This window comes from Myxocyprinus asiaticus, chromosome 23 (assembly GCF_019703515.2).
Source record: "Myxocyprinus asiaticus isolate MX2 ecotype Aquarium Trade chromosome 23, UBuf_Myxa_2, whole genome shotgun sequence".
In the NCBI taxonomy this organism is placed as follows: Eukaryota; Metazoa; Chordata; class Actinopteri; order Cypriniformes; family Catostomidae; genus Myxocyprinus; species Myxocyprinus asiaticus.
The window spans coordinates 44,343,003-44,358,347 of record NC_059366.1 but is presented as its reverse complement, the minus strand read 5'-3'; the positions used below and the strand labels follow the sequence as shown (position 1 = coordinate 44,358,347).

Sequence of the window (15,345 nt, the reverse complement as noted above, 5' to 3'; positions counted from 1 at the left end):
CCTGATTTGTGAATTGCTTTCTTCAGCAGAACACAAATGAATATTTTTAGAACAATATCTCAGCTCTGTAGGTCAATACAATGCAAGTGAATGGGTGCCAACATTTTGAAGCTCCAAAAATCACACAAATCAGCATTAAAGTAATCCATATGACTTCAGTGGTTAAATCAGTGTCTTCAGAAGTGATTGATAGGAGTGGGTAAGAAACCCAATATTTAAGTCAATTTTTCTATAAATTCTCCTCCCTTTCACTCTCACATTCTTCTTCTTGTGTTTTTGGTGATTCACATTCTTCATGCATATCGCCCCCTACAGGGCAGGGAGAAGAATTTCTATCAAAAAATGACTTAAATATTGATTTGTTTCTCACCCACACCTTTCATATTGCTTCAGAAAGTATGGATTTAACCACTGGAGTCTTATGGATTACTTTTATGCTGCCTTTCTGTGATGTTTGGACCTACAGATTTCTGGTCACCATTCACTTGCATTGTATGGACCTACAGAGCTGAAATATTCTTCTGAAAATCTTCATGTGTTATGCAGTAGAAAGAAAGTCAAATCTGGCATGGCATTAGGGGCGAGTAAATAATGAGACAAATCTCATTTATTTCAGTTATTTCTACAAATGAAGACGACATAATGTTTTCTGGAATGTTATGCTATTATTTAAACAACGTTCTACGCACATTAAGACCACATCCACACTAATCCGTTTAAGACTGAACCCTCCGTTGTCAGTTTCCTAACGACAACGTTTTCCAAAGTATTTCAAAGTTATGAAGAGTGTTTTCGAAAGTCTGTTTTCAGTGTAAGAAAACACTGTTCTATTGTGGATAAAAGGCATCAACATAGCAGAATTTTGTTTTAGTGTGTACAGTGTGGCCTAAGAAAACTGGACATTTTAACATTTCCACAACTAAAATGGAATGTTTAGAAAATGTTTTTAGAACATATGTGTCAGCTCCATGTTAGTTTCCATGGTTTGAGTTGACACACACACACATTAGAGCGAGCTGGCACCAACAATCATCCATGCGATTATCTAATCAGCCAATCGTGTGGCAGCAGTGCATAAAATCATGCAGATACGGGTCAGGAGCTTTAGTTAATGTTCACATCAACCATCAGAATGGGGAAAAAATGTGATCTCAGTGATTTGGACTGTGGCATGATTGTTGGTGCCAGATGGGCGGGTTTGAGTATTTCTGTAATTGCTGATCTCCTGGGATTTTCACACACAACAGTCTCTAGAATTTACTAGAATGGTGCAAAAAATGAAAAACATCCAGTGAGCGGCAGTTCTGTGGATGGAAATGCCTTGTTGATGAGAGAGGTCAACAGAGAATGGCCAGACTGGTTTGAACTAACAAAGTCTACGGTAACTCAGATAACCGCTAAGAATGCTATTCTGAGATGCGGGTTGGCGCTGTTTTGGCGGCACGAGGGGGACCTACACAATATTAGGCAGGTGGTTTTAATGTTGTGGCTGATCTGTGTGTATAGCACATTGTGTGAAGTATTCCATTTTTAAATTAGACTGAACTATTTCTATTCTTTTTGGTACCAAATTAAATATATTCATAATGTCCACCTTTTTTATTCCACTTGGTTCACAATGCATTCTGTGAAGGACAGAAGAGAGGCTGCATTAGAATCTGGACAAAACAAGGTATCTTACTGTTTGAATGTGCTTAAAAGGCCATTTATTTAGGCAGCATTCTAGGTTTCAGTATGCGGTTATTGTATTCTTCAATAGCAGCCGTCAGGGGAACCCTCAACATTGCATTATGTTCCAATCAATTAAATAGCTTCAAACCTTTTCATTGTACCTCACTCGTTCTCTCTTGCCTGATAGACAGAATACGATATAAACATTTCCCCATCTCACAAAAACTCAGAAATAATGCGAGGCAAAAAAACACAACGCTCGAGGTGAAGCTACTGTCGCTCGTCTAATTTGCCCCTCTCTTGCTCTCTAAGCCTCGGAGGTACACAATCCGTCAAATTAGACCATTCACTAGATGAGCAGAGCAAAAAAATGCAGCAAACTGCCATCTGTCGAAACAATCAGAAATTCATCATGAGTGACAGCTTGGGCCACTTGAAAAACCAAGCTCTAATTGAAACACCCACACCTTGATAAAACAGTAAAAGGTGTTAATTTCACAAATCATTTAAACAGACTAAGATGTGCATTGTTTGATTAAGGTATTCATAAGTGCGGTATTATGTAGTTTATGTTTCTTGGTCACTTGAAGCATATCTGGAGGTTTCTCCCATTATAGAAAAACAGTAGCAGGTGAATGGGATTCATAAAGTGGCCTCAAACTGTATTTTGGGTGAAATATCCCTTTAACTATGGAGATCCTCTCAATTCTGGAAGGGAAGAGCGTTATAGCATGGCATATATCCATACACGCAGTGTAGTCAAACACACTTTCGGCATGTTGAAGAGTTGATTCAGGAGTCTGGATCAGAATAGTGATTGCGTTCAGCACAGATTTTGTGGGCATGTTTGCACCGTTGCACGTGTAAAACCAGTGCATGGAAATTAACAGCCCTTTTGCTGTGCACAATTGATTCTTAGTGAATTCTCCCATATTTGTTTGCCACCATTTCTTTTAGAAAATGCATATCCAGTCTAACTTTTATATATTGCTCTAAAACTACGCAACACAAGGCAACATTCAAACAAACAACTATTCATTTCTACAGCTGCACTTCCTAGAAAGTGCCCTGTCTCAAGGCATCCTGTGCTAACTTTGATGGCCGCTGTCTTTAGTAAGAGTGTGACACTGCAGTCGAGAGCCCTTGCTGTGGGCTGCCATCAACTAGGTGCCTTTGTTGTGGTATAATATCAATGAAATACCCGTCATAGTGTACAGATTCCAATGTGACCTTGTAGAAGTGCTTTATATATGAAGATCACTTCCTCTGCGTAGAATGCTCTTGCTAAAGTATAAGGTAAGACTCTGTTCCAAAACCTAACGAGCTGCGTTGATGTCTACTGCCTACATGATCAGCTGCCTTCTAATGGCGCGGTAACATTTATCTTTGCACGGCGAAATTACGCAGGTGAAGTACAGTCATCTCAATGGGAATCTGTGCGATCACTGAATTTTGCGTGATGGACTTCAAGTGGCGAATTTCCCCTCGCGGATTTCATGTGTTGTTCAAGATAAATCTTGACATGCACTCAAGTGAATTTTGACAGGCGAATTCGCCACGTTGATCAATAGGAAGTTGCTTGGTTTGGCAGTGACCTCTGTGTGGGCGATGCTTTGTACAAAGCTATACTGAATATTTACAATTTTAGCAGAAAGTTTCTTTTTTAACCTCACTGTTTAGGGAGTATAGGGATGCACCAATATGAACATTTTTTTTTTCTTCTTTTTTTTGGGGGGGGGGGATTTTTCCCCTTTTTCTCCCAATTTGGAATGCCCAATTCCCAATGCGCTCTAAGTCCTCGTGGTCGCATAGTGATTCGCCTCAGTCCAGGTGGCGGAGGACGAATCCCAGTTGCCTCCGCGTCTGAGACAGTCAACCCGTGCATCTTATTACGTGGCTTGTTGAGTGCGTTGCCACGGAGACATAGCGCGTGTGGAGGCTTCACGCCATCCACCGCGGCAACCACGCTCAATTCACCATGCGCCCCACCGAGAACAAACCACATTATAGCGACCACGAGGAGGCTACCCCATGTGACTCTACCCTCCCTAGCAACCGGGCCAATTTGGTTGCTTACGAGACCTGGCTGAAGTCACTCAGCACGCCCTGGGATTCGAACTAGCGAACTAGCGAACTCCAGGGGTGGTAGCCAGCGTATTTTACCACTGAGCTACCCAGGCCCCCCCCCAATATGAACATTTTAACAAAAAACTATAGGCCAATACTGATATTTTGCCACTTACCTTATTTTGTCATCAGATCATGGTTTTACTTAAGAATTATGCTTTAAAAATATACAAAAGAGGTAAAAAAGCTTTTTTACTATTCTAACAATAAATCATTTCTATTGAACGTTGATCGGATCTGTTGAACACATGACAGGGCAACATTTTTAAGAGAGCCACATTGAAGGATACATAGACTCCGTTTACACCAGGTAATAAGATGCATTTTTGGTGATCCCATCACATGTGGTCAGCGCTAAACACAGGTCTAAACGGGGTCTTAAACCTTCTGTGATTGGATCACAAAAACCACATAGGAAAGTGGTCAAAAACGCATGTGACCGCATCACATTTGAGGTGTAAACGCTAATACGTCCTGACTGCGTCCCGGCAGCAGCGAAGCGGCACCCCTCATCTGTCAATCAACTGCTGCGCTAAAACAAGAGTTTAAACTTTGCCAGTTACGAGCAGCTTTAAAAAAAAAAAAAAAAAAAAAAAAAAACGGCCGATCTAAAAATGTAAAAAAGCAGATATATACACAAGCATGAGAACTTCACAGATCTTCTTCAGTGTGTCTGAAATCAGCATGCAGGGACACTTATGAGAAGCACGAACATCTGCAGCTCAGGTTAATACAGGTAATCCACTAAAATTATGGAATGGTCTATATTAGTATAATGGATAATGGATATTGCTGTCCAGACTCCTAGAGGGTGCTGCTTGCTCGAATGCAGACTATATTTTAAAACATAGCCTTTTAAGGTTTACTAATCATGCAAGGCCATATTGCGATTTCAATCTTAATTCAATCACTCATGCAGCATTAATGGATATTATACTAATGTCTCAGAAGTCAAAGGCTGCTGGTTTCAAAGCATTTTGGATGGTTTCCCCTCATCATGTAGCCTCTAGGTAAGTACCGCTTTCACAACTTTCATGTCCGTTTATGTCAGTCTGTCCTCATTAATGTGAGAACAAGAAAGAATAGAAATTAAATATTACATGTTCTTAGCAGTGCCAACACATATTTCGGCTATTATTATTTGTGGATTGTGCATTTGAATTCACAGAGTTTTTACATATCTGTGTTTTCATGCTTAAAACCAATATGCCAATGGTTTTAATTTGATCAATAACTGGCCGACAAATATCGGCAGCCAATACATCAGTGCATCCCTAGTATGAAGTGCAGCATTAAAGAGGCTGCTTGGTAATTCATTTTTTTGCTGATTTCACATGTGCTCAACGTCTACCCACTCCGCGGAATGTCGTTGTACAAAGGTAAATGTGACCGTGCCTTTGGGCAGCATCCTAACTGAAAGGGAACCACATAAGTAACTGATTTAGAACGCCCTACACCAACAGCAACTCATATTTGTGCATCATACAAATAGCAAGCGTACTAGAGATGTGAAACAACTGATTCCAATAGTGTTGCTTAGTGCTTAATGTGTTCCAATAGCATGTTGCTAAGCTAACAACGCAATATTCTAATAAGCATAAAACACGCAGCACACACTAATATTTTGTTAAAATAGTCAATTTTTAATTAGACCATTGTTTTAACATACTTTTCAGTATAAATTAAAGTATTCAAAAAATAGACATTGGGGGCCTAGGTAGCTCAGCGAATATTGACGCTGACTACCAACCCTGGAGTCGCCAGTTGGAATCCAGGGAGTGCTGAATGACTCCAGCCAGGTCTCCTAAGCAACCAAATGGCCCGGTTGCTAGGGAGGGTAGAGTCACATGGGGTAACCTCCTCGTGGTCACGATTAGTGGTTCTCGCTCTCAATGGGGTGCGTGTAGCATGAGCCTCCACATGCGGAATCTCCGCAGTGTCATGCACGACGAGCCACGTGAAAAGATGCACGGATTGACGGTCCCAGAAGCCACCCAGATTGAGGTGAGTAACCGCGCCACCACAAGAACCTACTAAGTAGTGGGAATTGGGCACTCCAAATTGGGAGAAAAGGGGGATAATAAAATAGACATTTAATCGTGAACTTTTTTTTTTATACAGTTGTGATGCTGCTTTTCAATTTTGGCAAAGGAAAGTACATTAAAATGCAGCTTAAATATGCAAAATACCTTTTGGAACAGCATCAGGAGCATGCATATGATGCCTTAAAATGCTGTCAACCTAGGCAGCTCACTAGGTTTTGGAACAGTGGTATACAAAACCTCCTTTGTGGTATTCTATATACTGTATGACTGGTTATGTGAGGGTGTAGTACTCACTTTTGAGGTTGGATCCGGGCTGACTGAGGCTGATGCGGGGGGGTAGGGTGCTGTGGTAGGGTGGGGTGCTGCTGAACAGGATGTCATTGGGCATGGCCTGGTCCAGCATGGAGCTACGTGAGCTGGCATATGACGATCCTTTCCTGTTACTGCACACACTCTCGTCTGAGAGAGTCCGGTAGAGGGAGCGGCGTGGTGACAGACTCCCCGCTGTTGACGCCTGTCAGGAGACACAAACGCACAATTTACACTAAAATTATATATGATTGCTTGAATATGAATGCTTAAATGATTGAAATTAGTTTAGTAGACAAATACACATTAAGCTTATGTATGTGTTTCTTTACAAAACTAAAAATTTTAATAAAAAAATAAATAAATGGATGAGCTGGTCCAGATGGTGTGAAGATTTGAGGAGAGTATTAGCCATTTTTTTTCATGCTACATTTGAAAGCTCCTCTATCACACACACACACACACACCCATCCATGTCCCAAAATAGTCTTGGTATTATCTCTCCAAACAGGATACGGACAGGAGAGGTTTGTATTGGACTGAATGAATGGAAAATCCACTGTTTTATGTTGTTTAATAGTAGAATTCTATAAATAAAGGATGTTCTTTATCTGCAGATGTGCTCTATTGAAGAACAACTACAGTATAATTATTTTTTGGTCAGCTGCATTAGAGGGGTCAATGGGGCCCTGGGGCCTGTGCATCATATTTTGACTATCCAGCACATGTTAGTGAGTCTTCAAGTCAGTCCATAAGAAGGCAATAAATTCAAGGAATGTGAACAGATAGTCGACATTTGCTTAACCGTTCGATGCGCCACTATTTTAATATCAAAATCACTATTCGGTTATGCTACACGTGCAGTAGAGGTGTTCAAACCGACCCGAACTCCATGACAAACCACTGGGTATTCCAGACGGTTTTGCTAATCTAACGACACAAAACACTAATGAGCATAAATGTTTTTTAATTCAATTGAATTACATATGTATATATATTTATACTGTATATGGGACATTTTAACCAGAAACCTTTAACCAGGCCTTAATCATTTATGTATAGATTTTACTGTTCTAGCCTTGTCCGAGACTTTCAATATTAAACTATGAAAATCCATTATAAAAATTAAAATTATTACATGTTAAAAACTATGATAAACTAAAAGAGTGAAAGCAGCAAAAAAACATTTCAATATCTATTGTGTGAATTTATAAATTTTTCTAAAATGACGACAATCCCACAGTTGTTTCGGCATTTCCACCACACCAAACCATTTTACCTCTAATAAAGTTTTTCAAAAGTTAGTGTACTTGTTAACCAAGTGGACAAACGTGTCAATGAAGAGCATGCTTGAGATGAAATATGAGACTGAATATTTGTTGAAACACGGTTTAATAGCTATAACAAGTCAGTTGATAAGCTCTTATTTTGCTGTTATACAGGCTATTGAAAGTCTACTGAATGTTTGTTGAAACACTGTTTACTAGCTATAACAAGTCAGTTGAAAAGTCACTTATAGTCAGTTGAACTTTGTCTGTTTAGATCCTGTACATTGTGTATATTTTCTGAGCATGAGCCAAAGGAAGTTGTTTTATTCCCAAAAGGAGTCACTTGATCCTGTTGGTTTTATTTACAGCTCACAATACCTCTTTCACTATTTGAAATTTGATCAAAAATGTCAGTTTGCTGAATTAGCATCACCGGAGGGAGAGCTGATGTCATGGTACATGGGACTCGACAAAGCTAAAAGCCTTTAAGCCCATACCCACTCTGTGTTTTTACTTCACCTAAGACAAATATCCCACTCAAATCCCATCGCTGAACCATGAACCACCGTTAACTCACTCTCTCTGTCAGACACATGCTTGTTGGAACTTTACATTTCCACAGTCCTCTCTATCCTGCTGAAAAAACGGGGTAAAAACAGCTTGATAGCAGACTTTGCTGGTCATAGCTGGTCTTCTAGCCTGGTCATTTTGGCAGTTATGGGGCATTTGGACACATGCCCGCTGAATAAAACTGTAAGTCCGAGCACTTGGGAATGTTATAGGGTACCTCTCCTCAACAAGCCACATGATTTGAGGTATTATTCATGTCTGTAGCACAATGGATGTGGGGTGAGCTGCGAGCTGAAGTTTGATCTTCAAGGTTAGAGTTTTCTGAGCAATAGTAATAGTGATGCTTGCCTTTGCAAAAAATACTATTTATTATATTATCACTCTGCTGTGTTCAAATGAAGTCAGAGAATCATGAAAAACCAGCACTATTAGATAAGTATCCCTGCCATGTTTGGTTATCTCAGGAAAAACAGATCCGACACACAGCCGACCTTCACTGTATTTCTCTGTCTATCTGTAATCTGCTTCACTGCTGCGGATGTAAAAGAACAGCGAGCCGTCTGCTGTTCTCCTCCTGTTCTCTGGCACGAATTTCCACTGGGGAAGAAAAAAAAGAGACTGACAATGTTTTCCATTTTGGTTTGTGCTGCACAATAATAGGTCTGTCTGTGAGGGGCTGTGTGGCATTTAAAATAAATGGCCTCCACTGGCATGTCTGATGTGAGGAAACAACAAAATATGTTATGGGCAAATAAAAACACAGTTGCCCTTTGATCTCAATTAAACAAACTAATATTATATTGCATAATCAAATGCATCTATTATATGGTACACAACGTTAATAAATCATTTTTCAGAATATTCTATACTTCGGTGCATAAGAGGTCGTTCAGACCAAACGCATTAAGCCGGCGTCACACTAGCCAATTTTTCCAGAAATTTTCAAGCGTAGGCATCATTAATATAATCGCCGGCCAGACGGAGGAAGATGGAGCTTGGATTAGCGTCTGCCAGCAGGTGACTGCTAATTCCTTGACCAACAGGACTCCCTGCGGCGCTAATGGCTCTGAAAACTGGAAAAGTAGATCAAACGTGTTAGTAAAAACCCAGAACACACTAAAAATCACCTAACAATAACCTTACAACCAACCGAAACACCCTTAACTTTTAAGATACAGTCAACAAACATGGGGCAGACCTTCAGGCCGTCCTGACTCGGGTTGTTATATCTTTTCTAACTGATCAGACTTTCAGTTTCTGCACAGCAGACGATCAAATACTGGAAAAATCCAACTGACTTACATTGAAGGAATTTTCAGATGAGCCAAGACTATTAAAACTTTACTGTTGAAAATCTTTCTTTCTGCCTCTCTCTCTTTAAACATGCTAGCAATGCCTGGCTAAATGTTAAAACATGCTAGCAATGCCTGGCTAAATGTTAAAACATGCTAGCAACATGCTATCAATTCCAAGTAGCATACTATCAACACCTAGCTACATGCTAACACATGCTTCAATGTCTAACAACATGCTAGCAACTTCTAGAAACAACTAGCAACATGCTAACAACACTAATGCTGCATTCCAGATGAAGTCAGAGGTGAGAATATCCAAGTTGAAATTTCCCACTTCCAACCTCGGTCCGTTCCAGTCAATCATGCGTCATGGTCACATGAACACATGCCAAATGCATAAACACATGCACAGTCTTCCAGATGCTAGCTAGCTAGCTAGCTAGTAGCTATTACACAAGCAAAATAGGTGAAAACGTAGACGTTGATTGATACACAAACAATTCTTCTTAATATCCTCTTGTACATTTATTGTATATTGTACAGACATTTCCTGTACAATAGTTTGTTTTTATGCTTCACAAAACCCAGCTCCGGTTTATGCTCGGAGGTCGCACCATCTTGGAAATAACGTCAAATGATGCTACTCGCTAAAGTCAGGGTTCATCAATCTTCCCCGAGTTCACAAGTTGGATGTCTGACTTCAAGTGGCGTTCCAGTCATTATTTTTAAGTCGAAAGTGGAAAAATCGCGAGTTATGAGTTGTCTAGAATGCAGCATTAGCAGCATGCTACAACATGCCAACAATGCCTAGGAACTGGGGATGCTCCGATCGATCAGCCACCGATCGGTATCGGCCGATATTCACGTCCTATGACTCGATCGGTGATAGGTCATTTGGCTGTTTGCATAAACCGATCGCTCATGTCGCAAAAGACAAGCAGTCCTTTAAGACTTCAGCAGCACTGACATGGCTGGAGTGTGGGGAAAACTGGCATAGTGGTATAAGACAACAAACTTGATTCAGCAGTAAAGAACGATGCAGTGGGAATGCTATGATGAATTTGAAAAGTTTGTGTACTGTACTGTTAATGTGGCATTTCACACTCGACAAGGAAAAACAGCACGAGCTGTGAAAGGGTCCTGTAGTGAGAATCATCCTGGCACCAATTGAAATGAACTGGGCCTCACACATGACCCCAAAGTATGTGGTGATATTTTTATCATGCTTCACTTAAGGTGTATATGCATGTGATTATTAATATCACCCCTACCTCCATCCTCAGGGCACCAGCTAAGGAGTTTCACCTTAACAGTAAAAGAAAGTTGGTCATCTGATTAATCTGAAGTGTTCGTAAAATTGGGCTTACCTTTAGAGCTCTTCTGTATCATCAACACCAGGAACACACAGTTGTAATAAAATACGTTTTATTTACAAAAAGGTAAACAAGAATAACTAACAAAAACTACAAAATGGCACTAATATGCTAAAAGATCAAATAAATAAATAGGTAAATAAAGTGCATAGGATGGAAAGATGCAAGTGGTTGAATTGGGTGTAGCAAAGGCAAAGTATGACTATTATCTTACGAAAGATAAATTGCTGTTTCTCTGTTAATTAATAAGGTTTTGACCATTCGTGCACGTGTTATGAGTGTGCGATAGCTTAATGTGACTAGCTCACCGAAAGCTCTGACCATGGCACACAATTCTTTGAACATAGCGCTTGTCATTTGGAAGTGTTTAACCCACAGCTGGTCGATAAAGTGGGTCCTCACAATCCGCCAGAACAGTTTTGAGAGCGGGCACTCCCAGGTATGCAAAGACTGGCGGTGTTTGGGCATCCCAGCTATTTCAGCCCACATTACACTCAGACGTTACACTTATTCTGCGGTGTCTCGTGGATGCAATTAATAAAATGAGATACTTGCTCCAATCTTGAAAATAAAACTGTCCCCAAAGCAGGGAGAGGACATTCAGCTGCTCCATCATGACGAGGTGGCTCACTCATGATAATGCGCATTACGTAGTGGATGGAAACGTGCAACAATTCATATTTTCTTAAATCTAATTTTTAGAAATGTGCCTAAAAATGTTGAAATATTCTGGTTGGAAACCCAGCAACTGACAGTGTGAAGAAAGCTTACATATAACCAGTTATGACAGAGATCCTGATAAAAGGTGAGATTATCGGGATCGGCTATAAAAATCCTGATCGAAGCATCCCTACTAGCAACATGCTAGAAAAACCTTGCTACATGCTTGAACATGCTAGCAACTCTGGGTAGCTCAGTGGTAAAATACGCTGGCTACCACCCCTGGAGTTCACTAGTTCGCTAGTTCGAATCCCAGGGCGTGCTGAGTGACTCCAGCCAGGTCTCGTAAGCAACCAATTTGGCCTAGTTGCTAGGGAGGGTAGAGTCACATGGGGTAACCTCCTCGTGGTCGCTATAATGTGGTTTGTTCTCGATGGGGCACATGGTGAATTGAGCGTGGTTGCCGCAGTGGATGGCGTGAAGCCTCCACACGCACTATGTCTCCGTGGCAACGCGCTCAACAAGCCACGTGATAAGATGCGCGGGTTGACTGTCTCAGACGCGGAGGCAACTGGGATTCGTCCTCCGCCACCCGGACTGAGGCGAATCACTATGTGACCACGACCATGCTAGAACATCCATTATCTGACTTGTCCAATCGTAGGGCCTTTTTAAACTTTAAGACAAGGCTTTGCCAAGCCAACTTTATCAATCTACAGTAGTTCAGATTTTAAATGTGTTTTTTGGTGCTTTCATCATGGCTAGACTGTGGCTTGGTTAACAAAAGTGTATTAATTATCACTTCATGTACACTTTGGGCATTTGGACATAAAGTTTGCTTGTTTACAAACGTAATCATGCAATTATGAGTTTTTTGACCATGTACTGAAAGCACTTATTGACCATACTGAAGACAACCACACTGCTGCATATTCTACAAACATCTCCAAGGGGCAGACTTCTAGCTTTTTGAGTGATATTGTGCAGATTTCTTCCTAGCGAGTGGACAAACAGGGTAAGAAACCTAGTCGAGGTCATAAAACGGACAGGAAAGACCAAGCAGGGATAGCATACAGAGCCCAAGGTGCTTTAACCTGCAAGATATCACGCTGTCAGGTCAGCTGGTTGGGACGGTATAAAGCACACAGTATTTCTCCTCATGTCTTACCTCCCCGAAAGAGCACAATGACCCGTCTGCTTTTACTAGGCACAGCGATATGACAGAGAGCACTAAAAATAGGGCATTGTGCATCTACTGTGACCTTTTCTGCCAGATAACGTATAGCAGGGAGGACAGAGGGAACTCGAAATGCAATTGAGATGGTCTGCAGGAGAGGAGGGGACCTAAAACACGGACACGGCACCAACAACTTCCTGTCTTTAATCCACAACATAAAGCAAAAGCAGAGTCAGCGAGCACTTGTAAATCTGAGTAAGAAAACAGAATCCGTCTGGCACTGAAATTCATGTTGTCATGTGTGTGTATGTGTGTTCAGTACCGTTTCGGACTGATAAGCAGCACGTTTGCGCAGGCCTTTCTCAGTTCACACAGTGAGGTTATCAGCACTGACCCTTTGAGAGTGTGTAAGTGTGTAGGGAACGTGTGGCCATGGTTAAGAATGACTACAAGAGTTAAACACACTAATAAGAACTAATGGCAAGGTATTATTTGATACCAGAAACTGCAAGTGTCGTTTTTTTTTTATACTTCAAAAGAAGTATATAAGAAGTCTAAAACATGGTATTACCATGATGCATGTAGAAAAACTCTATGGTATAATCATGGCACACTTCCAAAAAACATGCTATTACCATGGTAAATGTCTAAAAAAAATATTTTACCATGGTACATGGCCAAAATATGGTATTAACATGGTAAATGCATTATCATGGTAAATGGACAAAAAATTGTCTTACTATGGAACATGGCCAAAAAAATGGTATTACCATGGTTAATGTTAAAATAACATGGTATTACCATAGTAAAAGTCTAAAAAATTATTTTACCATGGTACAAGCCAAAAACATGGTATTCTCAGGGTAAATGGACAAAAAAGTGGTATTACAATGGAACTTGTCTAAAAAAAAAACAACAACTTTGTTTTACCAAGGAACATGGCCAAAAAACATGCCGTTATCATGTCAAATGGCAAAAAACAAAACAAAACAAAAAACATGGTATTACTATGGTAATTGGCCAAAAATTTTTATTATCATGGTACATTTATAAAAAAATTAAAAAATAAAAAGTATATGGTACATGACCAAAAACAACATGGTATTACTATGGTACTTTTTAGTATTTACTTTTACAGAATACATTAGGTGATATATTTAAAAACCTTTCACTTCTGTTCAAACCGAAGCACTTGGAAAAGCACGCAATACCCATGCAGAATGTTTGACTTGAGTGAACCTTATCGCAGTACATAGCAAAACTTGAATGATACAGAACAATTATTCATGTATACATACATACATACCTTCCTGTGGCCACACTCTCCAGGTGGGCTATCGGGTAGCATCATCTTCAGGTATTCTTCTTTAGACATGTTGGGCTGAAGTCCTCCATCCTTCAGTTTGTCCCTCCCCCTCTCCTGTAGCCGACAGGATGCCTCTGCTGTGTACAGCTCCCTGTTAGAGACAAACAAAACCAAACACAGATTATAAACACAGACCACGCATCAAAACATGCAGGTCCCAGCAGCTAGAGCTCGGAGGTAAATGGGTAATAATCCTGAGGTTGAGGAGTGAGGTAAGACGAGGTGGAAGAATTACTCATGCTGGTGATGTGGGTCGAGGTCCTGTCTCTCTGTCTGTCTTCCTCAGAATGTGTGTTGGAGACAGACAGTGAAAATTAGGCAATGACTGGTGCTGATGTGGTTAAACTAAGGGTGACAGTGACAGTAGACATTGAAGGAGGGCTGCAGAGATATCACATTGCAACCTAAAGTTCTCCAGTATTGACACCTCATTTAGAGCTTGCACATGACCCATGAAATCAACCGAAGATGTGTAGATGCTGCAGATAATGCAGAGTAAAGTATCTCTCAAAGGTTAATCACAGTTAACACAAGCTGAGGCTAATGCTTCACAGTGACACCTCATACAAGGTGAGTTTTCCAACAGTGTGTTTAACACATCGTCTTTTGGGCAGAGAGCAGGAAGGGGAGACAGATTGAGAATGTGAGGGATCCGGGCGACATGACCTTGATGATGCTCACGCTGCGCTCTCAAGCATTCAGCTCCTGCAGTGTGTGTGTCACTGACAGGTGTGAGATGGATGTCAGACAGCATACACACACACAAATCCACACATTTACACCATGAACTCAAAGCACAAAAGAAATAATATTTTAAGAACCATTAAAAGTTTAAAGGAATAGCAATTCTGTCAGCATTTATTCACACTCATATAATTCAAAACACATGACTTACTTTCTTATGCGGGGCACAAATGGATAAATATCGCATTAATCTTCTCAAGACAATGGTAGTGTATAGTGGCTCACTTTAATGTTAGTTCATGCAAACTGTGCTTCATGTTCTGGTGAGAAACAACCTGAAACTGAAGTCATTTTTTAGTGAAAATCTTGACGTTTGTTGCACATTCATGAGCGGGTTTGGAACTACATGAGGGCCAGTAAATTGTGACATAATTTTCATTTTTGGGTGAACTATCCCTTTAAAGGAATATTCCAGGTTCAATTCAAGTTAACCTAAGTTGACAGCATTTGTGTCATAATGTTGATTACCACAAAAAATAATTTTGACTCGTCCCTCCTTTTCTTTAAAAAAGCAAAAATTGGAGTTACAGCGAGGCACTTAAAATGGAAGTGAATGGGGCCAATTTTTGAATGCTAAAATACTCACTTTTTCAAAAGTATAGCCACAAGACCTAAACAATATACGTGTTTTCATGAAACTAGTGATGATAGAATCATTTACTAACCTTGTTTTTGTAGAGTCATAATCCAATATTTCAAGTGATATGCACAAGGATACCAGAAAGAGTTCTGATGTAGTT

At 40.3% G+C, this 15,345-nt stretch overlaps 2 protein-coding genes across 2 annotated transcripts in view; both read right to left on the bottom strand.

The window, feature by feature from the left end:
• The window catches only part of LOC127414395 (keratinocyte proline-rich protein-like), a 401,795-nt gene that overhangs the window by 194,968 nt on the left and 191,482 nt on the right, over nt 1-15,345 (bottom strand). The window lies entirely within an intron of this gene.
• Nucleotides 1-15,345, bottom strand: part of LOC127414356 (signal-induced proliferation-associated 1-like protein 2) — a 180,240-nt gene that overhangs the window by 17,604 nt on the left and 147,291 nt on the right. The window contains exons 17-18 of the mRNA XM_051652329.1: nt 13,802-13,952; nt 6,138-6,357 (exon numbers count right to left, since the gene is read on the bottom strand). Coding sequence (XP_051508289.1) covers nt 6,138-6,357; nt 13,802-13,952 — 371 coding nt within the window. The remainder of the gene's footprint in view (nt 1-6,137; nt 6,358-13,801; nt 13,953-15,345) is intronic.